The 25,806-nt window shown below is 41.3% G+C and overlaps 1 protein-coding gene across 8 annotated transcripts; it reads right to left on the bottom strand.

The window, feature by feature from the left end:
• Positions 1-277: 277 nt before the first annotated feature.
• Positions 278-25,116, bottom strand: PER3 (period circadian regulator 3). 8 transcript variants are annotated; one of them, XM_069782866.1, is made up of 22 exons: positions 24,456-25,112; positions 23,083-23,234; positions 22,378-22,493; positions 21,297-21,498; positions 20,193-20,241; positions 18,293-18,429; positions 17,820-17,898; positions 16,965-17,071; positions 16,552-16,708; positions 15,489-15,594; positions 14,927-15,052; positions 14,042-14,168; positions 12,821-12,965; positions 12,068-12,195; positions 11,402-11,587; positions 10,505-10,756; positions 8,664-9,397; positions 7,376-7,553; positions 6,611-6,791; positions 5,842-5,992; positions 4,164-4,281; positions 278-1,627 (listed from the first exon to the last, which is right to left on the bottom strand). In XM_069782866.1, the coding sequence occupies exons 1-21, from the start codon at positions 24,743-24,745 to the stop codon at positions 4,180-4,182; spliced, it is 3,705 nt and encodes a 1,234-aa protein (XP_069638967.1). In that variant the 5' UTR covers positions 24,746-25,112; the 3' UTR covers positions 278-1,627; positions 4,164-4,179. The 8 variants fall into 8 exon arrangements, 7 of the variants coding, with proteins under 7 accessions (XP_069638967.1, XP_069638969.1, XP_069638970.1 ...); XM_069782868.1 differs by lacking the exon at positions 278-1,627 and having other exon boundaries at positions 3,376-4,281; positions 10,505-10,753; positions 24,456-25,113; XM_069782869.1 differs by lacking the exon at positions 278-1,627 and having other exon boundaries at positions 3,376-4,281; positions 10,505-10,753; positions 11,402-11,584; positions 24,456-25,113.
• Positions 25,117-25,806: the final 690 nt, after the last annotated feature.

The following is a 25,806-nucleotide window of genomic DNA, read 5'->3' as shown; positions in this document are numbered from 1 at the left end:
CCCAACAGCTTACACATCCAAATACAATCCTTACATTCAAAAGGTACTTCCCCTTCTCTGTGGGGTGCAATTAGAAAGGAAATAACATGTCCTGAAGTGGGCAAGGTAGAGTGAGATAAAAAAAAAAACCAAACACAAAACCCCACACAGAACAGGATGAATGGCTGCTACATGACAGCTTTCACTATGCCCACAACCTCAACACTTAAGTACAATCAGAAAAACATAATAAATATTTTCTTAAAAGTCTATTTTCTAGAAATTACCAACAAAAGTAAACACACATTTGAAACAGTTCTTTGCAGCATATTTTTCAGTTTTATTTATAAAAACAGAAGATCCTTTGAAGTGTACGGTTAAAATCACAACTGTAAATTCAACCACAGCTGAATATTATTTCAATAAAATATTCCTATCAACTGATGTAAAAATTCATTTGATGTGATTTAAAACTTGATTCAGCTGCAAGATAAACTTACCAATACATTACTCGTTCAGTGAATATTTATCGCACTGTAAAAATACACTAGGGTCCCTCCTGTTCATAGCAATGCCATGAAAATATTTGCACATCAACTAATCTTTTAAAAACATAATTCTGCATTTATGAATACAACAAAAAAATTGCCAGTGAAATCCACCATGGGTTTCCGAACTGCTGATGCCCCCACAGGGGGTAGTAACTGCATCACTACTGTACTTGTGTGTTTTCCCTTTGATCACCAAAAAAAGTGACCTTCCAAGCAGCTCTAAACTGTCTGCAACATTTTAATTATGCCAGGCAAAACAAAGTCACATAAACAAAATAGCATGTCCAAATCTGGCTGCAATATTTACTCCATTGGTCTTTCAGATGAGAACTGGATCTCACGTCCACTACTCCAGCAAACTACAAAGACTGAAAGATTAATATAAGCTGAAGTAAAAACTACCAATTCCTGAAAACGTACCGAAATGACGTCCTTCCCAAAAGGCTTGATAAGGCATTTGATTGCAAGATGTTGTGGTTCTAGGAGGGTAAAGAATAGCTTGGGAAACTGGTTTTTTTTTCCTAAACTTGGTTTTGCAGCCAAGACCGTTTGCGTTTTTTGGGCAAATAATTTAGTTTCGTGGTCACACAGGGCACCGATTCACCTCTTCCTTCCTCTTACATTCTTCGCCCATACCATAATTTTTTCTGTAACCTGGGACTAGTGTAACCCCAGACAAGGAATCTTGCACCTAGGATTTAGCCAGGATTACAAACTTTGAATTCAAACTCCTAAGCACATGCACCTTCATCACGTATAGTCAGAGGGTATAGCGTTCACAGCACTACAAAAACCGTCTAGGATTTCTGTGATCTCTATGATCCTACTGGGCACAAATTCACAGTAATAGGTGGTACAAGAATGGTTAACACCTCCAAACAATAAACACATGTAACATGATCAGGTTTCTAGGTACAGCTCAGAATCTTGAACACTTGTAGCAAAGACAGCACAGGATACAGTAAGTGAAGATCCCCAAATTATACTCCTGGATTTGGTATGAACTGGGGGTATGCATCTGTGCAAGTCCTTTGTGTGTCTGCCTCTTTTTATACACCTGGGATAATGATAGTCAACTTTTTGACATGTTTCCAGACCTACGGATGAAAAGCGTTATTCAAGTGTTAGGTACGTATTACCATTCTCGTAAACTAAGTCCCAGTGTTTTATAAAATGGATGACACGTATGCCTGCTAAGACATGGCAAGCCATCTCATTTTTATACTCGGGAAATAAACAGTGGAAATAACATACAGCGAAAGAGTTGATTATCTAAACTTTCCTTCTGACTTATACTTTTAAATTCTTCTGAAGGAGACAGCCATCCTTACCTGGAGTATTCAAATTAATCTATTTCACTAAGTCTCAAAATATATTAAAGCACTCAATTTAAGCACAGCCAATTAGAATGGATTCTAGTGTAGTCTAATTTGACAGTTAAGTTATTTAAGAAGCTTCCCAATTAAGAGAAGAACCTATACACATAGCATCTTGTTACAAGTTTTAGAGCAAATATTTTAGGCGGTGTGGCTATAAAGCAGAATACTGTACTTGGAAAGTGCTGGAAAAAGACTAGGTATAAGGTATTGCCCACATTTTCCTACTTGAGTACACAACTTGCTATATGTAAACACCTATCAAAGTCTCTCATTTTTAGAAGTGTTTAAAGTTCAAACACAAAAAGTACTGAGGATGTGTGGACCTCTGCTGATTTACAACACAAGAAAAAAGAAGTTCAAGCTGAAAAAAAATGAAAGACCAATAATGAAATGCAGCTTGAGAATAAATAGAAAGCAATAGGTATAAACAGAGCAGGCAAGCATACTGTAAAAAAAAAAAAGGGGGGGGGGGGGGGGATCAAAAGAACAATGCCTGAGTCAAATTCACCTTGAAAACTTCAAAATTCTGTAACAATAACTTTCCTTGACATAAGCTTTAATGACAAAGATTGCCACTGAATTGATTTTAAAAAGTAACAAAAACCTTTAGATAAATAATAGTTTTCCTTCAATGATCTGCAGATCACAGTATTTTTAACTTACTCAAAAACTTGAAGCTTACTAGTAAATTAAATTGAAAAAGTGAAAGTCCTTCACATAGCAGAAAAGGTAGAGTTACACAGAAGAAAAGTGTGAATAATGTGTTACATTCTAAAACTCTTTGTTGAGAAGGCTAAGGTGATTAATGACACCGCAAGGAAAATCTGATTACATTCAGCTTTCGATAAACACAGGGGAAATCAGACATAATCTGCTAGGTTTTAGTGAAGCATGTCCTGTTTGAAGAGCACTTTGAGACATTCAGCTTTAAGCTAGAAGTATTAACATGAGAACAAGTACTTTTACATGCTGAAAGAGAAAGCGGTTACTACTTTCTGAACAACAAACTCACACTATGCACAAACTCATTTTTTGTCCATGGATTTCAACAGCCAGAGACTCCATTACAAAGAAAGAGGTTAAAATTTGTACAGCAAGTCAACAGTGATAAGAAATGATGAATATGTGGTTTGATGTTCAAGTTTGGCTCCACAACATGTGACTTTTCAAGAAAGCAGAAGAAATGAAGCTCAGCCTCTTTTTCTTTTTGGCATCACCACAACAAAAACAAAACAGGGAAACAACTTAAATTTTCCTATTAACTATGTCTGGATTCAACTCATCTAACTACTCTAATACAACAACAACAAAATTAAGATACAAATCCGCCTTCCAGAGTGCTAGCAACGTAAGATAAAAGATTGCATGTAGCTACTTGATAACTAGGCTCTAGTGCCATGATAGAGAAGGTTTTCCATGTGTCTTTTATTAGAAAGCAGATCCTGCATAAGGAAATAACTTCTGAATTGTTACTTCTATTTATAATTTAATCTCTAGCGGATTTGCAAACCAGTTACCCTCAATCAATTTTAAACACCTATCCTGAGAAACACAGCTTTAAAAGCAAAAGCTATAAAACAACTTGGTTCTAAAACATCATGAAAAACATAGGGAATAGCTTTGCTTCTTTTCACTTCAGTTTGTTTTTTTGATGGGCACAAGCTGGTGAAAGGCATTTTGATGCAGAATAACTTGGCTAGTTTTTCAGCTGCTCATTAAAAAGCCTGTTGGACCCTCGAACCAGCTACTGTGATTTTAGAACCTCAGAGTATTAGGATCTTCAGTTTAGACCTTTAAATATTGAACAAACAAAAATGAAGAGCACTCCATTGTAGTTTGGTTGCAATGCTGTTTTCAACACATGTACCTTGGAGAGTAAACATGCTCTGATCCGTTAGGCTGATCACTGTAGGTTCTTAACCACTGCATCTTTTCAGACTCTTACTTGCCAAGTGCAAACAAACAAACAAAACCCAAATCCAAACCACCTTTGTATTTTGCTCATCATTGAGCAACCAAAAGTTAAAAACATCACCCATTCTGCGTCAAGCCTGTGAGGTCAGGAAGGGAAACGGCCTCCCAGTGAAAGATTGTCTTCAAAGTCATGCCAGGAGTGGAGGGGTAATGGAGGAAGATTTAGTTTCACATGTGCAGCTGCTCATGTTGGGAATAGATAGCCAGAAAGATTAATCACTAGTATGTAGCAAAGCCAGTAGAAAAGACAATGGGAATTACACTAAGCAGTTTTACTGACACAAGTGCTGATGTCTTCAGCGTTGCAGGAGCAGAGGTGATTTTCCCTTGTTCTCCATATTGTCAGCAGCCATTGCAGCCTCACAACTCGCTCCCCTGATGTCACATGTAACACAGCCCTTTAAAAAGGAACAAGAATGTAGTAATTTAAATTCTCCTTTTTATGAGTGTATTTCAAAGAATCAAATCCTGATAGCATGATACGTTGCAATCTCTTGAAACGTCTCACCAATGGGCTGAAATCTCTCTAAAGCAAAGATCACACAGGTATCTTATTTTCAGAAGCAGGTACTTGCACCTCCAACTTATCTTGTCTCGAAAATGAATTCTTCGGTTAGTGGAACATACAGTTTTAGCTTTGAGATAAAAAGGTACGTGCCTTCCTTGAATTTGAAGGCCTAATCTTTCAGCTTTATAAGCAAGCTGCTCATTAAGGATTTGGACTGCAGGCTGAACAGCAACAATACCGACCAACAAAAAAAGGCTGAAATGCCCGAGTGTATTGACAGACCAGATTTTTCTCCTTCTTGAGAAATGCTGTGATATTGAAATAAAGCATTAAAATAGAAACCCTGTCTTTCTTTCTACTGTCAGAAGCCTGGCTGCATTTGCAAAATGATAATTTATATTGGAAACATGACCTACTGCTTAGGAACCTTAGATAGTTTCAGCACCTTAGATATCAAGTATTTATATTTGCACACCAATACATCTCATAACATTTGAGATGTAAACATTCAACAGAATTTTCTGCAAGACCACTGGACTTCATTTTGCTATCTGAATCAAACACACGATCCTAACCACAATAGGGGACATAAGATTTTTATCAACAAGGTATTAGGAAAACAAAGGCTAATTTTCTGGTCTTGTTCCAGAGCCAAGGACACAGATTTCTCAATTTTTCTGCTCTCAGAGTAAATACCACAGCTTATAATGCCACATTTGAAAATCCTAGCACATAGAGCGTACAGTCCTATAACAGACTTTAGATTTTTCTGCTGCACAAGCACATGAATACAGCCCACTCAGCCTTGAAATTTTCTGTACAACTCGTCGCTGGAACTCTAGATTTTTGTGGGCCTAGTTCCGCCTCGCTCTTTTCTTCTCCAGAGTACCTGGGAACACTTTAAACTGATTAAGACATGCTCTAACACATACGAATATAAATCAGCAGTAGTTTATCAGAGTGCCCAAGAGTTATACCAGATAAAATAACCTGGCATAAGATACCAAAAATCTTAAAAGAATGAATCCACCTACAAAAAGCCAGCTATTTTTGTCTTTCTTACTATATGCCTGAACCTCTTCTGTGATGATGAGCATTTTTCAGTTTGCTGAACACACTTGCTCTAATCTTCACTAATGTCCCAGTGTTATATGCTATTCAATCCTAGCAACCATCAACTTCATAAGAAAAAGAGCAAAAGACCTAACACCAACAGAAAAAACATCACTAGATATGGAGTCTTCTGTGACAGCATGACACTACTCCCATTCACCCAACAGTGTGACTGAGGGAACTTAGCTACAGGTGGTTCCTACATTTACAAGTAATAACCTCGTTACAATACAAGTTGAGTGACCCCAACACTAAAAGATTGCATTGGTTAGAAATGGCACTGCCTCAGGCTAGCCAAGGCATGAATGAGCTGCTGATTCCTTTCACAACTCCTTACCTGGGTGCTGATTTGCAGTGGTACAGTCTGGGTCCGGATCCACGTATGCACCTCTGCAAGCTCCTTCTTTTGCCCATCTGTAAACCAAGGCTGCTGCTTTTGCATGACTGTCAGCTTCTCCAGATCCTCCTTTAAAACTTCCTCTTTAATTCTGCAGGTAACAGACATCTGTGAACACAGCTGTACTAAACGAAGCAAGGCAGGCACTCATTACAATCACCCTGGGAAAGTCTCTTCACCAGGATCTATGGCTGAAGTCTAGACAGCATCAGCAATTGACAAGCAACTATACTTTGTTATACCTTACTTGCTTTGCAAGGCTTCTTTCAACACTGGTCTGTCAGGGTTTTTTTTGTTGTTTTTGTTGGGGTTTTTCAGGTGTTTGGTGTGGTTTTTTTTTTTATTACTGTTTTGTGTGTTTTTTTTAATGTGGAATCTCATTACAAATCACATATAAGCTAATTGCAAGCAACTTCAAATAACACCTAAGTATTTTTACCGCTTTGTGCATTCAAAGTACAGGACAATAAGCAATCCCCTGTAACACTTCAGCAAAAAGGTTACATGTTACCATATTTTAACTGATAGTGGAAATAGGGAAAAAATAGACTAAAGGAAATAACCAGGGCTTAAAATGCACAAACACTAGGTTAATACACCTTCTTGGCATTTTATTGGTATGTGCGCTCTTTCCATGGTCTCATTTTTAATTCTACAGCTCTATACACAATTCCAAACTACATGTCAGAAACTGTTGATGTTTTCCAACCTGTTTGGCATTTGGTAAGTCATTAGAACTTGCTCAGGTGTGTGATCCATCATCACCCAGGCTGACTCATGTTTGGATTTATGAGCTGTCCCTTTTTCTTCTGCTTCCTGATTCTTCTCTTCTTTGGAAGCTTCAGAAGAATCATTACTGGCAAAATACTTGCTGCTTTTCCCACTGTCTGCTGAGAATTACCATGAAAAAAAATGAATGCAGATGCCTGAGAAATCCTAGTAATTCAGCACAAAAAAAGTAAAAGAACACCAGTGTATTCTTGTGAGCTAGTTCTGTAATACGAACACAGGTACTCCCAGATGATTGCTCTAGCAAGTGATTAGTACCTATTGAGAATTCAAAGATAAAGTGCATTCTATTAAGTTTCTTAAGACCTCCAAAGCTCTTTTCACTCTTCTCCAAATTAATTGGCTCAACTTCTCTGCTTCTGTTTCAAGAGGTCCTGCTCTAGGCAGATTTACCTTTACTCAAATAAGATGCAAACCAGTATCTAATGCAGAGAAAAGTGATAATTAGCAAAATGAAAGAGTCACAGGTTATAGGAACAGCTTCTTAGATTCCCATTTCCAACTACAGCGACTGAAACAAACATGGCTTCAAACACTGAAAGCTGGTGAAGAGTAAAGACTACAGGGATTTCCCATTTCTCTTACTGGGATTTCCCATTCCCATTACAGTATCTTGTTATGAATTACCAACATGTTTGCAAGCCATCTTGCACATCCAAAACATCCAAATCTCAAAATTCCCTACCTGTGCCACAACCAGAAGTCTCACTGGAGCCAGAGCCTAAAGAAAGAGATAAAGCTGATCCACTGCCTGATGCTGCCGAACCTGTACCCAACTGGGAGTCCTCGTACCGTGAGCGGTCAGTAAATTCACTAGAAGCACAATGGCTAGCACTGTTACCACTGTCTTCTGGATTGTTGTCCTGGAGACAAAAATCAAAACAAACATATCCATGGAAGTTACATTTAAGTTTGAAAAAGGAAGTTCATGCATTTACTGAATTTGACACGTGTTGACTAAGTTCTCGTATCAATTCAATAGGTTTGGAGTTTCTAGCTCTGAAAATGAATGGCGGTCTAGAACTCAGGATAACACTCCTCATGGGTGAAAGCAACAAGCATCCGGACTCTAGTTTACTGGTTTCTGCTGTAGATCCTTCCCCACTGGGTCAAGATATTGTACTGTTGCATTAAGTTAATATTTTCTGCTGACAAGAGAGCAGGAGTCAGTTCCCTTCATGTCCTGTTAGATGGCATGAAGCAGCCACACACATCAAGCAATGGTGCACTACAGGGAAAATGAGAGAGTCTTCCCCTGATTCACTGTGTGAAGCTCACCACTTCAGCAGCTACAGGTACACCAACTCCCCTTTCAGGACCCTACCCTGCAGTTTCAGCTGATCCAGCCTTTCCAGCCCAATCTGGATTCAGGAGCCAACATATTTTTCCTTGCCTGCAGAGCTCAGATTCCTGCCTCTGAGTTTACCGCGGAAGTTGGAGAGGCCTTTTCTATGCCCATGTATGGAAACCGACCCACACGGATCCCTGTTCTTCGTTCATTAGCTGCATCCCTGGGAGACAGAGGGAGTAATTAGAAGCGTATCTTCCCTTTGTTTTGGTTCTCCACAGAGACTGTGGGACTGGGTGAAAAAGGATGCGAATTGCGCAGCACTAACCAAGTTCCACATGCATAAAAGCCCCAAACCCAAAATTCCGGCCGACAATTTAATTGAAAAGGCTGCTGCCAAAAGACTGAGCAGAAGTGGCTTGTGGCAGCCTAGACCAGATCTCACATGTCTGTCATTTGCTAAGTGCCAACACTGTACTGTTACAAGTTCCACGGGTGCAAGTATAAACAGCTTTCTCCACCTCCTGTGCTATTTGTGCCCTGCAGTCTACATAGCACAGCCACTGGAAAAAGCAGCTAACAAAATCTGGTGACCCTGAAACACAGATCATCATCACTGATTTTGGTGACTGAACACCATGCAAGTCAGAGTTTCTCCTTTACATTAAAAATTTGTATTACTTACACATTTAGCTTCTGCATGTGCCTTAACATCAGTACTAATGGAAAGCTCCATGGGTTTTGGCAGCTCTTCTTGAAGCAAGTTCAGCTGAAGTGGGGAGCTGCTCCGTGAGCTACTCAGCAGTAGGGCCTGGTCATGCTGGCCCTCTTGCTGGTCCTCCATGGATGTGGCAGAAGAAACTGGAAAGGGCTGATCCACAGAATGCGGTGCTATTTGCGATGGAGCAGGAGCAGGGGCTGGAGGTAGTGTAGTGCATGGATATGAGGAGGGGGAATAAACATACTGAGGGCTAGGAAGAAAGACATATTGAGGCATCTGAGCGTACGTGGGGAAATTCTGGAAAAATACAGCCATAAACGTGCCTACGTTTGGGGGATAAAGTGCTGAGCATGACTGTGCTTCATAGCATAGTTGTGCCGATGACATGGACTCGGGTTTTAATGAGTGAAGAGCAAGCTCCCCTCCTACAGAAGAGGCTGGAAAACTAGATAGTGGAAGCGAATAGACAGGAAATCCCACAGGAGGAAGGACATTCATACTGGGCGAGCTCAGATAGGAGGCTTCTGAGGGAGAGAATGACTGTTTCTGAATTGTTCTCTTCTCACATGGAAGACTATTTCTATTTTTACTAGAAAAGTGGCTATCTGAGGACTGTGTCTGAGGTTTCTGGCGCTTGAATTTTCCATGTTTGCCTTTTTTCCAGCTAGCTGGGCTCATCTGCTTTGAAGGGGAATCTCCTGAGGAGGAAGAAAAATAGACACATTCACTGAAATGACAGACCTGGGGCAGGGGGGGGGGAAAGAAAGAAAAAGACAAAAGAGAAGAACATCCAGATAATTGAGTGTGGCTTATTTGGAGAGCTGACTTTCTTCTAGATAATTCTTTTGTACACTACAGTGATGGATTTGCTGACATATCTACAATATTTTCCTTCGTGTCATCAATTTTCTTATCAATTATTTTGGCTTAGCCCAATCTGATCTTTTATATTCCTTCAAGGGGAGGCAATAAACTACCCGGGATTTGCAGGGTTGATGATTGCAATAATTATCTGCTTTGTGAAAAGTCTAAGATAGTAACATCCAAGATGGAGCAGACCTTCTCTGTGGGTAATACTGTTGTCAAGCCTTGGCAGTTCAAAGGAAGCATTCTGTTTGCAGCCAGCATAAGATACTCGCTAAATCACGCGAAGGAGAACCACTGCTAGGTTGGTCTTTGTAAGTCATTGTCCTGGTTTCAGCTGGGATAGAGTTAATTGTCTTCAGCTGGTATAGTGCTATGTTTTTGAGCTAGGTATGAGAAGAATGTTGATAACACCAATGTTTTCAGTTGTTGCTAAGTAATGTTTCATCTAAAGTCAAGGATTTTTTAGTTTCTGATGCCCAGCCAGCAAGAAGGCTGGAGGGGCACAAGAAGTTGGGAGGGGACACAGCCAGGATAGCTGACCCAAAGTGGCCAACGGGGTACTCCATGCCATGTGACGTCACGTCTAGTATAGGAACTGGGGGGAGTCGGGGCAGGGGGATCGCCACTTGGGGACTAACTAGGTGTCAATCCGCGGGTGGTGAGCAATTGCACTGCGCATCATTTATATATTCCAACCCTTTTATTATTACTGTTGTCATTTTATTAGTGTTATCATTATAATTATTAGTTTCTTCTTTTCTGTTCTATTAAACTGTTCTTATCTCAACCCATAAGTTTTACTTCTTTTCCTGATTTTCTCCCCCATCTCACTGGGTGGGGGGGAAGTGAGTGAGCAGCTGCCTGGTGCTTAGTTGCTGGCTAGGGTTAAACCACAACAGTCATCTACTAAGTCTTTATTTCTCAAGGCTGCTGCCTACCTTGGCCATAGGAATGTCCGTTGTTACTTCTGCTCCCCTGTTGAAGGTAAGTCCTAAATGGAGAGAGCAAGATCCTCTGGCGGAACTTGTCAACGTAGTTCTGCTCCTCCTTTTGAGTGTGGGCTGACAATGTCTCTTTTGTTAGGCCAATTGGCTTTAAGTCCTCAGGCACCATAGTGAGACTCTGAGCATTCACAGGAGGCAGCTCAATTTGTTCACTTCCAACAGTAGTATCCTCCATTGTAGTCACTTCTTTGAAGAGGGAAGAAAATAAATCACTCACTCTTTGCTCTGGCCTTCTGGTGTCAACTTCCACAACACACAGAAGGTTACACAGAAAACAATCTCACCTGAGCTACTGAGCAGATACAGGCTGCAGAAGCGGCAGGGAGAAAACACCCTTTACACTCAAATATAGTCACATTAACATCAACTGAGCAAATTACTTTGCATGGTCTAGAAAACTTTAAATTCACTTTCAAGTTACAGAGGCACTTCTTTCTTCATATTTTCTTAGTACAATAGCAGTTAAATACTCATTTTTATGCTTCTTTCTGCATTAAAATGAAGTAACGCTGGCCCACTAGTCATTTTTATTATAATCCTCAATGGCCAAAAGCACATTGTTGTGTTCAAGACGTATGTGATGAAGTTAAAGGGGAAAGGAAATAGTGCACTCTGTTAAGACTAGGTTTTGTTAAAATACTGTAAAAATTTCCAGGCTCAAGTTTTCTTCACAGTATCCCTAGAAGTACCTTAATTATATTTCAGAATTCATATTCATGCGAACATATCTTAAATGGACAAAACTTTCTCACGGTCTACTTCAGTTTGAAAACATTGTGTAAATTTAAAAATCAATGAGTCAAGTCAGTGTTTTGTGAGTGCAAACAGTACCTGATTCAGGGTGTGGGACATGCACTATAGTGCTGCTGTAACTGCACTGGCTGGTGACAGACACCACGCTTGGAGCCTTGTTGGACAAGGTCAGGTCTGCCAGAGGAGCTCCCACCATGCCTGTAGTTGTCTGATCTTTCAGCGTCTCTTCCGGAACAGCAGATACCGGAGTTTTGGAATTAACTGCTGAAAGCATAGCAGTATCTTTCGGTAAGTGACAACATTTCTGTGTGGAATATCATTCCAAGCACTACAGTCCCAATTCATCACATCTGACTGGTTCAGAAACAACCAGTAACTATGCAGACTACTAAAGACAGTCTTATATACAAATAAATGTAACATTCTTATGCCAGTGCCATGTCAGCACATACTAAACACGGCATAAAATGAGTGAGCAAGAGAAGATACATCTAGCAACAACAAACAATAGTTCTTTTGACGCATTCTACATTCAAAGACTTAATATTGTAGGTTATGCTTAATTGTGAGGTCTAGACAAAGTAAGCAAATATTTACCACATAACCAAAATATATGTGCTGTTAGCATGACAACACTTTAAAAAGTAGGCATAAACCTTGGAATGTACAACAGTGGCATATTAAAAAAAAAAAAAAATCACTTGTTGAGGTCCTAATTATGATTGCCAGTATACTTTGTGTTACCTTCCAATGCCTCGACTTCCTGCTGACTTTGCTGGCCTTGCTTGTCATCTTCTGAAGATGACGATGATGTATTTGCAGAAGATTTACACTTCCTTTTCAGTGCTGGAATACTGCAGCTCTCTAGATATCTGAAATAAAAGCATATCACAGGAAGCTCTCCCCACTTTGCATTTTTTTTCCATTTGGAGAGACAAACATTTGAGCAATCCAAACTGGAGATCCAGAGGTTGTTAACTAGTATTTCAAATTCACTGCAGGAAGCTCTGGACATATATCTGCTTTCCAAGGAGTATTTTAAATAAAAACCTATCAATTACTCTTAAAAAAAAAAAAAAAGGAAACAAAAGAAAAAAGATGATGTTATCCACTTGGTTAAAAAATACTGACATTTTATAAATTATATCAACTTTCTGTTTTATATGGATGTTCTCAAAGCGTATATTGAGAAGACATTGACATATTACGCCTATCGAAATTCAAACTGCTATTGCACCAAGGGTGAAACTAGCAGGAGACAAATGTCAATAGCTGCAAACAGAATTTTAGGCCCTAAATTCTTCATTACTGTGTAATTGGGATTGACTGAGCATTGGGATGGATTCCCCAGAAAGGCAGAAAACTTTACAAACAATCCCAAATTTATCTCACAACTCAAAACCCAGACAGTTTAGACCAATGCAAACTGCTTGGATATTTACCTTCCACCAATTAATCTTAAACTTGTGTAACTGAAATCGCTTCATAGTTTATTACCTGATGATACTATCAACACAATTGATCTGCTGATAGGAAGGAACACGTGGAGCCTTCTTTGAATCATCATAAAACACGTTGCCTGGTTCTTCTGTGCTATCACTTCTCAATGTCTGAAGAAAACAGGAAGCAGAGTCCCCCTTCCCTACAAAAGCAGAAATCCTCAAAGACTCCTCTCAAAGGCATCTAAACATTACCCCCACCAAGACACACACACACGTATGTATAGATATATACACTAGGATACATATATATGACACAAGGATATATGGCTTATGACAGCACAGCTCTCATTACTAAGTTATTCTGCATTTTCATCTTAAGTCACATGTTTTGAGGCAAGGGAGGTAGAAGGGGAAAGAATGCCTAAAAAGAAAAAAAACCCCACACAACACCTTAAACGTCCACTCAGAACAACTAGTAAACACAAAGAAAACAGCATAGAAAAAAAAATTGTATTTAAATTGTAAACAAAGCTGCAATCAATATTATTCTTCTCTTAATTTATACATCACAGAATCCAACCTGTTATTTAACAGTAATTTACAGCTTTTCATAGCATAGATACACTGGTCAGAGTAGTATTGACATTCACAGTGCTGTCTTCTTATCAACAAGACTAGGAGTTAATTATCATTTTCCTAGGCAGTATCACCATGCAAAATGTTTTAATACAGATTCCTGTATTTGAGGAAGCATCCAAGTTTCTCCATATATTTGTGCTAGGTACTAACTGCAAATAATGTGCGTTAGCATACTATTAAGCGCTCACTAACTAAACCACTACTTCAGCGGGAAGTGGGGCAGTGTTTTCCAACCTATGGATTGTTTCTGAGAGTCCACATAAAGTAACTAAGGGAAGCTTCCACAGTAGACTTATACTTGCTACAAGCAAATCCGCATTTTCACTAGAAAATGTTAAAATAAAAGAAGTCTAATAACCTAGGAAGAGACAGATATGTTCCTCCATATCTCAGGGAGCAGTTAAAAAGTTAATGGATCTGCTGAGGTTTTTTTGGGGGTAGGTTTAGGGTTTTTTTGGTTGGTTGGTTTTTGGTTGTTTAAAAAACAAAACAAAACCAAAACAAAACACTTCCCACATTTAAGCCATGCTAAAATGCTATCTTAGAGTTCTTCAGCATAACACCAGCTAGCCAAACTCAGGGCTATAGACCTACAGGAGTTCATGTTACCTTAAGGATCATAATTACATTAACTTACCTCCTAGCACTTCTGAGCTCACAGCCTGTTCATTTCCATTCTGTGGCTTGCTCCTTGATGCAATATACAGCTGCTGTCCCAGATTCTTTATTCGGTTGACATCTGCACAAACTTGTTGCAATGTCATCTTGAGATACGTGAAAATGTGAAGGCAGAATAAAATGAATAAAGAGAGGCCATAGGAGACCATTAAGATGGGCTTGGGTTCTTGTATTCTCCAAACTGAAAGGGAGTAGACTGTCAGCCTAAGCCTGGTATCTATTGGTATTTGTAAATTTAATGAATCTCATTATCATGGTTGATTTAATTAAATTAACTATGATAAAGCTCAAACAGCCTCAGCATTTGAATGTTTTAATACTGATGCAAGCCTTGAGAGTGGGAATAAGCTGATGACTTACCCAGGAGCATCACAAGGAAATTAGGTAATTGCAATGCTTGTTTTAGGACAGCACTGTTTCCAGTCTTTTCTACAGCAGTCTACACTGTACCTCTAGTGGCCTTTTTAAAACAAAACAGAAAATCCCAAGCAAACAGAAACCCCTCCACATGCATCAATCTTCTTTCTGGTTGCATGGTTCTTCCACTTTTTTCTCTCAGTCCACTGGTTCTTTGAGAGGGCTGATCTTAAGCAAGTCTTCAATTTACTTTAGTGAACTACCACAGTAGTTATCTGCTCATTTTAGTCAGCAAAATTAAGAGCAAAAAATCCCAAAGCCAGCATTCTATAATTGACCAATTTAAGTACCTTTAACTTGAACATAGCTGTTTCTTCCCACGTCAGTAAAATTCATAATGAGTAGTGTGTATGTACACAGTAAAAATTGTAATTTTTAAAACCCTATTTACACCACTCTGCAGGAAGTGACACATTTATAGACTTACTGGTTCCTGTATTTCCTCTGCACAATTCCCATTGGAGTCACTTGAAGATGCTATGCTGATATAGTGCTCATAAGAGCCATTGCTTCCAAGGCTTCCATAACCACTGGAAACATTGCTGTGAACTGGCTGAGGGGAGGGGGGAAAAAAAAGAAGTAATTAAAAAAAACACCCTCTCAGAGAACAAAAAGAAGGGAACAACATACTTTGCAACACAGAACTTCAAGTAAACAAAGAAAAGTAAGTGAAAAGTCAGTACTGCTCTGAGCTCTATCACTCGCTTAGGAAAAATTCTCTACCATGCTTAAAGCTGTTTCAGGATGTAGATTTATCTTTCAACATAAAGACTTGGCAAAAGTGTCAGACAAAATATTTTTTTATCATCAGGTGGGCTACCCAGAGACATATTTTTAATGCTGTCGCACAAGCCTGCCTCCATTTAGAACTTTCCTTTCAGACCTTTTAAAAGATCATCCCCAAAGTAGTCTGCTAAACAGACCCAAGTTTCTTTAGCCTCTCATTCAGAAGGCCAGCCAGTGTTCTGAAATTCTTTCATCTTCTTTACCTGCAGAAGCAGCTTGTAAATTTGTCCTTGCAATTCCCTTATCTCTTTCTCAACACTGCTTGTTTCTTTTCTTCTTGCAGCAAAGACATCTTCATTCAGAGGGCTTCTGGAGAGAGCCAACAAAATATCACTATTAATTTTAATTGGATGAAAAAAGGTAGCTATAAACAGAGTGGGAACATATCCTTTTTTTTAATTATCATTATTTTATTTTGACTGCTTTACTGAATCAACAGAAAAGGATGTAATTTGTTCCACTAGCAGCTCTGCTAGGGTAGTGGGGCAGTGCTACGAGAGCAGTGCTTCATGCGAAGCCCCAGGGAAGTCAGTACACCAGCACAGTGACATGAGTTAAGGCTGACAAGCATCTACCCCTCTGCCTCCTTCACTCAGAAGGCAAATTCACACCCCATAAAATCCTGAATAAAAGATCACTTCGAAAAGTCAAAAGGCCGTCCCAAAAAGCCGTTTCCTAGAAAAGAAACCGGGTAAGAGGAAGGCAGACAGCCCATATTTCCAAATCTCCTTGAAACTAAGGAGAAACATCTGAAAAATTAACTTGAACATTCAATACTAATTGCATTTTTAAAAGAGGTTACCTTGGTAAATATTTACATTCTGTATCAAGTGAATGTTCCAGAAGAAAACAAGCCAGAAGGTGATTTTGGCTAAATGTCTGTCAATTAATGTGGGGTTTTTTGTGAGCCAATCATGAATCAACGTCAGCTAATTATTTGTTACGTTGCTTTCTAGCTTTTACTCGGCTTGTCTAAAACTGTTATTTTGATTTAAACACGTCCATTGTCACAGTATTTGGACATCGACCGTGTGCAAAAACATATGCTAAAAAAAAAAAAGTTGGATTTGCCTTTTACTTAGAAGTAATTTACTTGTCTTCATGCTTAATAAACAAGACTAATGCTGTTCTGAAGGAACGGGCTGCAAGACTGATGCTAGGTAATTGTCACAGACTGCAGGAGCAACATTATGTCTCTAGATCATTTTTGTCTTGCAGAGTATTCAATGAAAAGCACTTCAATAGATAGTTCTACAACTGACTTACGTCCGGACTTTGTGTCGGCCAATGATGAACACTACTTTCCTGCTCCAAGGATTCACAAAACTGGACCAGCTGGTATCCAGTATGACATAATCCCCATTCTGAGTACAAAATCTAATAGGTAAATGTTCAAAAGGGGGTTGGCCAGCAAATTTCAGGACTGAAAAAAAAAACCAACCAAACAATCAAGAAACAAGGTTTAGTTTACATTATGACACAGTAGTGCAAGCACAAACACTAATGACTAGGGTCCTTTAAAACTCTGGGTTTGAATTTGCTTTGATCTCAAACTGGTTGCTTTATTTCATTAATTCATCTGTTTTTGTCTAGACTGCAGATCAGTCACATGTCAAGCAATATGATAATGAAAGAACGTTAAAAACAGTAGAAATTCCTCTTAAAGCAACTGTACTTACTTTTCCGGTGAATAGCAATCATCAAAGGACGATCTTCTGGGTGCAGATACATCAGTATGGATGTTCCAATTAAATCTTGAGGTAAGTAACCCAACAAAGGCACTGCTCTGAAACCCGAACATTTTATCACTGATTATAATATAGTTTTGAGTATTTACATCCTTAACCCTTTGCTTGTCAGTGAAGTTCCCATGCACAATCTACAACGCCATGAACTAGGGCTACAGAACATTTTCCAGCCCATCTAATAATCCCCCAGTGCAATGCAGACATGTAAATACCAATGACAAACATTTCTGTGCCTGGAGATCTAACAGATCACATTTGCAGCCAGTGTTGTGCTTGTCTACATGCAACAAAAAAAAAAAAGAATAAAAAAAAGAAGAAAAAGGGATCTTGAAGAAACCGGTCACAGGGAAAATGTCAGTAAGAAATGTGACATGGATGCTGCAAAGTGTGTTGTAAAAACACTCCTGTGGCTTTGCAGGAGACAGCTTTAGTTGGCCAAATTTATTTGACCCAGCTCAACACAGCTATATCTCCACACTGTGATCCCCAGAGCTTTGCATTATGTGGGTTTTCCACTGTCTGTGTTACCACAGGTCCCCATTGCCCTGGGTAATGAAAACTGACTGCAGTTCTGTTTAATTCACATTTTAGAGTCAACAAAACAGATTACGTCCGTGGAGTTCTAGATGGTTTTCCACGAGCAGATCAAAACAAAACTACTTTGTTTAATTAACTACTGCCAACTGCACAGTTCAACTACTTTACTTGGGTCTCCAGCTGCATCACCAAAGGATTTTTTGCTACCTCTCCATACACACCTCACAGGTCTTAAGAGTCAAATCTCACCTGTCATCTATGTCAAGAAAAACACATCCAGGGGTGTGAGTGGTGGTGAAGATTCTTTTATCCATAGGAATTCGAGGAGCTAATAGAAAAAAAAATATTTACTGAAACAAAGCATGCACTAAGACAGAAAACCTAACTGTTACTTTTGCTAATGATGGAGAGCTATTGGCTCCTGAACTTTTTAATTGCTCACTGCTTTTTGACCATAACTCATAGAAATATTACAAATTTTTAGGTGCTACAGACTTCTCTCAAAAATAAAATAGTGAGAAGACGTCAAAGGCATCGGGGCCTTGCAAAGAAGGCACAGATGCTCTGGATTTGCATGCATGCACGTGCGTGTGCACACACACACAAACTGGACGTTACATGGGTGAGACTACCCAAGCACAAGTTCTAAACAAAGGAGGTAGACTTTCATATACTGCATTTTCCTATTGGCTTGGTTTTTTTCACTGAGTCTCCTGACTTGCCTTCATATCCAGAGTGAATTTTCTCAGCCAAAGCCAAGCAGCAGAATTCTGCATCCACATGGACAGAAGTACACACATGGACCAAGTACGGGGTGATTCGGAAGGGGTAACAACGCATTTCTTGATCTTTACCACCCCTGAGGAAAAGTAAAAGGGATTAATGCACTGGTTTCAAGAAAGACTCAGATACTTTACATCAGGGCTGAGAACCCTGCACAGAGAACTTACACTGAGCACACAGACCCAGGTAATCAGAATCTCCCAAGGTCCTAAGCACACTCCCTTGCGATCCAAGGCCAACATATTCAGCAATACTGATCTCGTTCCCCTTCAAACCAAGTAGGTGTTTTGCCTCCAATACTTGCATTCAGAGGCTGTTCTAGAAATGCCATTACTCCCACGGTTAAAGACCACCTTCTGATTCTCAGTCCCATTGTATTCACGAGAACCACTAATTTGGTCTTGAGCTCTCCTTCAAGTTAAACAGTTCTTTTTCTGTTTGTTGTTTATTTGGTACCATTTTTAGGTTAAAAAAAAAATAAAATCAAAAATCTCTCTCAAGTTTTGTTTCACTGACCTACATAAGACAGACTCCTCCAGCCTTGGTTCGCAAATAGTTGTTTTTCTTTGATTGTCCTCCTCCCATAAGGATTTGTCTTCCTAGAACGTGTGTGAGGAGTAGCAGGACACAACATACTAGATGAGATCTTAACCAGAGCTTTGTAACAACTGCATTAGTGATTGCCTGTTCCTATTGCAAGTGCTTTTTCACCTGTTATAATTGCACTATCTTACCCAGCTCTGACAGAAAGAATTGAGATAAGTTTTTGGATATTATCACTTACACTAAAAGTTACTTTCTTATTCCACACTTAGTTTTGTAAAATGTTTCTAGAGAGAAGTTAGTGTCATAAAAACTATGACTGACAGCTCCTCCTTTTGGAAAACAAAACAAAACAAAAAACCGGAAGTTGGATATAGCAGACGTCTAACCCACAAAAAAAATATTTTCATACTTAAGCCTAGTGCGTGCTTGTGAAAAAATATTTTTACTCATGAAGCCCACATAATCAAAAGGATCTGTTATATAAAGGAAGGAGAGGTGTCATGAAAATCTGAAGAAAAGCTATTATAAAATGTTCTGTGTCCTACAAATAGTTCCCCCAACTTAAAATTGATATCTGTCCTGCTATATTTATTTCAAGTGCCATTACACAATTCAAGCGACAAAGGTGATTTCAGAGCTTGGGTTTTTGAAACACAGATTAATGAATCAATGATCGACTGACAGATGGAATATGTATTATATCTGCTCAGAAGCAAACAGTTCTTACTGAAATCAAGAGACCACCCACATCTGGAACAGAATGGCACTGAAGATTACAGGCCAATCTCAATTTTTTTTTCTTCTTTTTAGCACTAAAATTAGCCAGGCACAAAGCAACAAACTGCATCCATTGTGACAGCAAGTAGTTATCTCATGATTCAGGTCTCATACTGTGACTTGGGTGACTGAGTTTCTGTTACTGCCTCTGTCACAAACTCTCGAGCAATCTTAAGCAAAACACCCTTTGCTTCCATTCTCAAACTGTAAAAGGGGGAGCAGCAATTTTTCACAAGATCATTCTTCTCCTGCATGACAGTACTGAAGGAAACTGATAGGTCCAGAAGAAACATGTAACAAGGGTTTTCCTTCTATCCCCACGCAAGTTTAAGCATCGCTATCGGAAAGATATTCCAAACATCCTGCTGGATGCCAGTATTAAACACAATAAGCCCATTTTGTAATGGAGTTCCGTGAGCTCACGCTGGTCAGTTGTAACAACAGAACACTGTTTCTGGCCAGTACTGTACCCTTTGCCCAGGCTTCACAAAGATAAAACTATAATAATGTACTTGCCTGATCCTGCAGAAAAAGGATTTCACCTGGGCATATTCATACAGAGAAGCTAGTGAGAAGAACACACATTGAGAGTATCAGTTAATACCCTTCCAAAGGTCACACCTATCAGAACTATTTTAAACTCTGCATTCTCCAGACTTTCTGAGCAAGACCAAAGTCCCACAACCTGCTCTTTATTAGCTACTAACTTAGCTGCTCAACAGTCTGCTCCCACCTCAAATGTTATCTCTTCTCCAGCCCACTTACTCTTGGAGAAATGGCTGACCTGGAACTAAATTCAGAGGGAACACATATGATCTAAAAAAATTCCTTCCCCAGTACATCACCATGGAAAGGGAAGGCGAAAATTCCCGGCTTTATGAGCCACCCACCAAAAACTACATACAGTCAAGAATTAAGGGGACAGGAAAACTCAGTTCACAGCAAGAAAGTAACAACAACTCCATAGGGGTGCCACTGCTCTGCTAGGTAGGCACACCCCTGGCTTCCAAGTTGCGGAACCCCTGGCACATTAGCATTAGCAGCCTCTGATGTCTCACATCCTTTGGTAGCAAGGATTTTGGACTTCCCAGCTCTGATGCCAGAACAGCCCTAAGGCTCAGTGGACAAAAGACAGGGCCTTGGCATGGGAGCTACATTCGAATTACTCACAAATAACAATGGACTCAAAAGTCACCATTTAGGCACATCCAGCACTGAATAGCAAGTCAACTTAAAACTTGGGTTCGGTGAGCTATGTTCACAGCAGGCTGCAAGCGGACCATAAAGACAAAGCACCTAAGTAAGCATAAGATGTAGATTAAACAACTTTGAACTCACAACTAGACCTTTAGTGTCTTTTTAAAAAGCGGCAGTATTTGGAATGAGTAAGATGGTACACAAAAAAAAAAAAAAGCCTTTTGCTTACCACAGGTAAGAGTTAAGCCCCTAGGAGGCTAGCTAGGACTACCTGCATAGGTACTCAGTTTTCAAAGTGGAAAGGGAACAAGTGTTGCCGATGTGTATTGCTAGCATAAGCATTTAAAATGAACTACTGTTCTATCCTCATTCTGCAAAGACAGAAAGACACATAAAGCATTTAAGAGCATTGCCAAGTCCCACCTGTTTGACCTTCCATGTTCCAAAGCGGCAGGTGGGACTGATCGGTGTGCGTGTAGAACACACTCACATCCTGAGGGACAAGCAGCTCTACAAACCGGCAGGAGTCCAACACTTTCTTCTTACAGTGTAGAATGGATGCTGCCTGCTCAGAAATATGCAGTATGCGTCCAGAAAGCAAGGAAAACACAGCCACAAATGTGTCCTGGAAAATAAACATTGTTAAAGGCAATCCTCCCCCAACACATGGTAGCAATATTGTAAGGATAAAAAAACCCAAACCAAACCAAAAACAACACCCAAACAAACAAACCAACCCCAAACCACCACACACCACAACCTAAGACAGAGGTTCAAAAATGTGTTCTTAAGTTAGCATCCAATTAAAGTTGTGCGTGAGATACTACAATCTCCAGTGCTATAGTAGCTTACCCGTGATTTACAAATGCTAATAAGACTGCAGTATCAAAACTGAAACAGATTACAATGATGCCTGCCATTGTCCAGAATGACTGGTTGTCACTCCACACTTCTCCCCAAATTTCAGAGTGTTCACCACAACTCCACACAGAAAAATATTCCAAGAACGTTTCAACTAGAAAGCATTTGCAATATTTCTGATACAGCATGTAACAGTACTGAATCTCAAGAAACACTCTTTTCTTTGAAGCAGAGCCAGAAAGCATGACACATGCTGCAAATCAAGGAAAAAAAAAATTAAATCCAGGAGTACAAATAGAAACCAAAGTCCCTCACAACTATGGACTTGCTATGGACTTTCTGCTAAGTCTGTCTCAAGAGATTACTGTGCTGTAAATGAATGCTCCAATATATTTGTTGCTTCTGGCAAAAAAAAAGAAAAAAAGAAAAATAGGTATTTCTTCACGTACTGCCGTTGAGTACCCAGAGTCAGCACAGATAAGAAGTGGTCTTGCTCTACCTTTAAAAATACAAAGGCTCATCTGGCTAAATCTTAAAGGCTTTTAAATTTTACACGTTCTGTTTCCACAAAGCGGTGTAAGGAGACTAAATAGAGAGTGAAACAGCAAGTGATGAACTCCTTGAGTGCGCCTGAATTCCTTACAGTGTTTTTTGGAGTGTGTTCAGATGCAATTGCCACCAACTCTTCTATGCTGTACGTCATCACATCTGTCTGAAACACTCTTCGGTCATTCAGAGCCTGGAAAAAGTCATTGTTTGCTAATTGGAGAAAAAAAAAAACAAAAAAAACAGGAAAAGCAAAACAAACACAAGGAAGTCAGTAAGGAGACTATTTTGAGTGTTTCTTACAGCCCTTGTACTTTTGTCATCTTTTGGGTGAAGTCCAAGGTGAGATGAGGAAGGTCTGTGTAGTGACAAAGGAAAAAGGAATACTGATTATACTATTGGAGTGACCTATTTATGTTACAGAAAACGAGCATGAGGAAGCAGAAAGGACAGAACGTGATGGCAAAAGAACCATTTTAGCTACTTGGTTCCATTGGAAAACACAGACTATCCAATAAGTTTTCAAAGTGGGATGGGAATGCTGTTTTTTCAGTATACACAGAAAGTTATTAGTAGGCACCTATCAGCTATAGGATTCTGAAGAAAAGAAAAGCAGTAGGTGGACATTTCAATAGAAAAGATTTAAAAAAAACCCCAAACCCACAGTGCTTCCGAAAGTCAGTTGTTTGCAGGTTAACTGGAATGCTTTCATTTGTTTTAGTGTTATTTGTCACCAGACGGGTCTATTCAAACTAAGCTGCTGTATAGCTTCTACACTTCCAGATTTTGTTTCCACACCTACCTTGGACCTGTTGGACACACTGCAAGGCATAGTTGAGAGCACTGATGGTACTGGGCTTGCTGGAACTCCTTTTCTCTTCAGGCAAACACCTTTTCATTTCTTGGATCATCATCATCATATCTCTGTGAGACTGGCTCCATTTCAGCTGCTCACTGTAAAACAGAGGTTAAATTTTACCAGAGATGACTTTTCTGTCAACTAATTAAAATTATTCACTAAATCAACATTTTATGGGCTTGGCTGCAGAGACACAGAATATCTGGAAATGTCCTAATGCTCATTTGCTATATTTCCTGTTGTATCTTTCTCACTTCTTTGCTACTTAATCTTTTCTCCTCTACCTTCCTCCTTTCCAACTCCAACACGTCATGGATAGCAAAGTCACATCATAACCAATCTGCTTGCGAAGATGCTTAGCAGCTAAAAATAAGCTGATGTTTACTCTAGGTTTTCTAAATCTCACTGGTATTAAAATCATGAATAGATGCTGATTCTTTATGGATATGTCTTTCTAGCCTTGAAGTCTGCATCTGATTGTAAGCTCTTCAGAGAAATGCGAGGTCCTCAAAATACACCTGATGCCAAGATTTCACTCCTCACGTGATTCAGGAGTCTTTCATTATACTTTTAACAGAGTCGTTGGCCTCAACAGCTGCAAGGTTATTAACAAGCAAAATTTCCCTCTTCTTACTTCTGCTTATTTCACTGACTGAAAAATAAACAGTCAATATCCTCAAAACACAGACTGATTCTAATCCTACAGATGAGATATGAACACTGTTATTTTACATAACATTTTACATAATATTGTACATATTTTACATCTGTCCATTTGGCATTTTTATTAGTATCATACTCTTTTACTATACAAATCACTAAATAAGTTCAAGCATTGCATGTTAACTTTACGTACCAGTTCAACATTGCATAAATTATAGCTCTTGAACTGCCTTTTTTTTTTTTTAATTATAAAATAAAATAGAAATTAGCACCTCATTGCATTTCTGAGCTTTTGGGAAAAACATCATTTAAGTAATTTCTGCTTCACTACTGCTGAACGCCGTCGTTAGAGTAAGTATATAAGGAAGCCACAAAAGGGTCAATGAGGTATCCGCATCAGCCCATCTAAGAATTAGGCAAAGAGCTTAGGAGGAACCATGCAGCAGCAATGTAACCTACATGCGAGACCATTATAACAATCGCGGTCTGCGACTCAGGCAGGCTTCCCGGGTGTACTGAAGTAAGCGAGTCCCGAGAAGAACTCGGGATCCCAGCCATGCCAGGTGCCCGACGCTGACGTTACCTCTCTGCTGAAGTTAAGCACGTCACTTCAAGCAACAGGACGATCGCCTCTACACGCCGTCAGGAGTTACCTGTTAACTTTGCTCTGCCTCACACAACTTCCCGCCGAACGGCCGTTCGACTCGCGGCTGCAGAAGTCCGTTCTGTCGGAGTGCGGCCCGTTCAACCGCTTCTCGCTAGAGCCGGTTCCCGTACACAGGGCGCAAGGCAAGCCTGCGTCCCCCCGCCGCTCTGCCGCCTGACTCCCCGGGCCGGCGGGGCCCAGCGCCTCCTCTCGCTCGCCCGCAGCCCCAGCAGCAGCAGCCGGGGACCAACTCGCGCCGCGTTCCGAGCCGCCGCCTCGGAGTCTGCCCACGTCCATCTCTGAATCCGCAGAACGCTACGACGCAGGGGCATCGGCGGCCACGGCCCGGCTCCTCGGCTCGGTCAGACCCTCGGCCGTCGGCTCAGGACTCGGGCCCCGCGCGGCTTCTGCGGGGGAGGGGGGAACAAACACCGCCTCAAGGGACGGCGGGAGGGGCGAGCCCACCCCCCGCCGCCGAGCCGGCCGCCCATGCGGGCTGGTTCCCGCCCTCCCGCGCTGCTCCCCAGCACGCGCCCCCTCGCCTCACGGCCAGGCAGCGCCCGTCGGCTCCCAGCACGGACGTCAGTCGGAAGACCCCGGGCGGCGGCGGCCGCCGCCGCTTCGCCCTCCCGCCGGCCCCGGGCCCTACCTGCTGCGGGCGGGCGGGGGGGGGGGGGGAATGGGGACACGACGCGCCAGACCCCACCGGAGAACGCTGGCGCCGACCGGGCCGCCGTGAGGCGCCGTGCCCGTACCCGCGCCCCCGCCCGGCGCCGCGCGGTTACGTAACGGCGGCCGCACGCGGCGGCCCCGCTCCCACACGCCTCGGCCACGTGCGCCGCAGCCCCGCCCCGCCCCGGACAGAGGAGGAGGAGGCGGAAGCAGGGTCGGAGCCGCTTTATTGGAGGAGACGGCGCGCGGCGGGGCGGTGGCGGGGGCGCCGCCCCGCCCCTCACGCGCCGCCGCACGCGGACCCCGTGCGCGCCCGCCTGCCCCGGCCACCACGTGCGGCGGCACCGCCCCCCTCCCCTCCGCCACCGCGGCCGGAGGCGGGGCCGGGCCCGGCCGAGAACAGAGCCTCGGTCTCGAGTGGCCCCGCCCCGCGGGAAGGGCCCGGCGGGGCAGCGCCCGCTGCGGCTCCTCGACGGCGGAGGCAGCGAGGCGGCGTCGGGGCGCGTCGAGCGTTAGCGCTCAGGGGGAAAAATACGTGTGTGCGTGTATGTGGAGAGGTGTCCCTCCGCGGCTAGGAACTGCGGCTTCATCAGGGCTAGGCAGGGGGGAGCGCCCCGCAAGGCACGGGTCAGCCCACAGAGCCGGCCAGGAGGACGAGGAAGAGGAAGGCACATAAATCCCCAGAC

Source organism: Haliaeetus albicilla, chromosome 4 (assembly GCF_947461875.1).
Source record: "Haliaeetus albicilla chromosome 4, bHalAlb1.1, whole genome shotgun sequence".
Lineage (NCBI taxonomy): Eukaryota > Metazoa > Chordata > Aves > Accipitriformes > Accipitridae > Haliaeetus > Haliaeetus albicilla.
The sequence above is the reverse complement of the archived record's forward strand: the minus strand, read 5'-3'. Positions and strand labels throughout refer to the sequence as shown.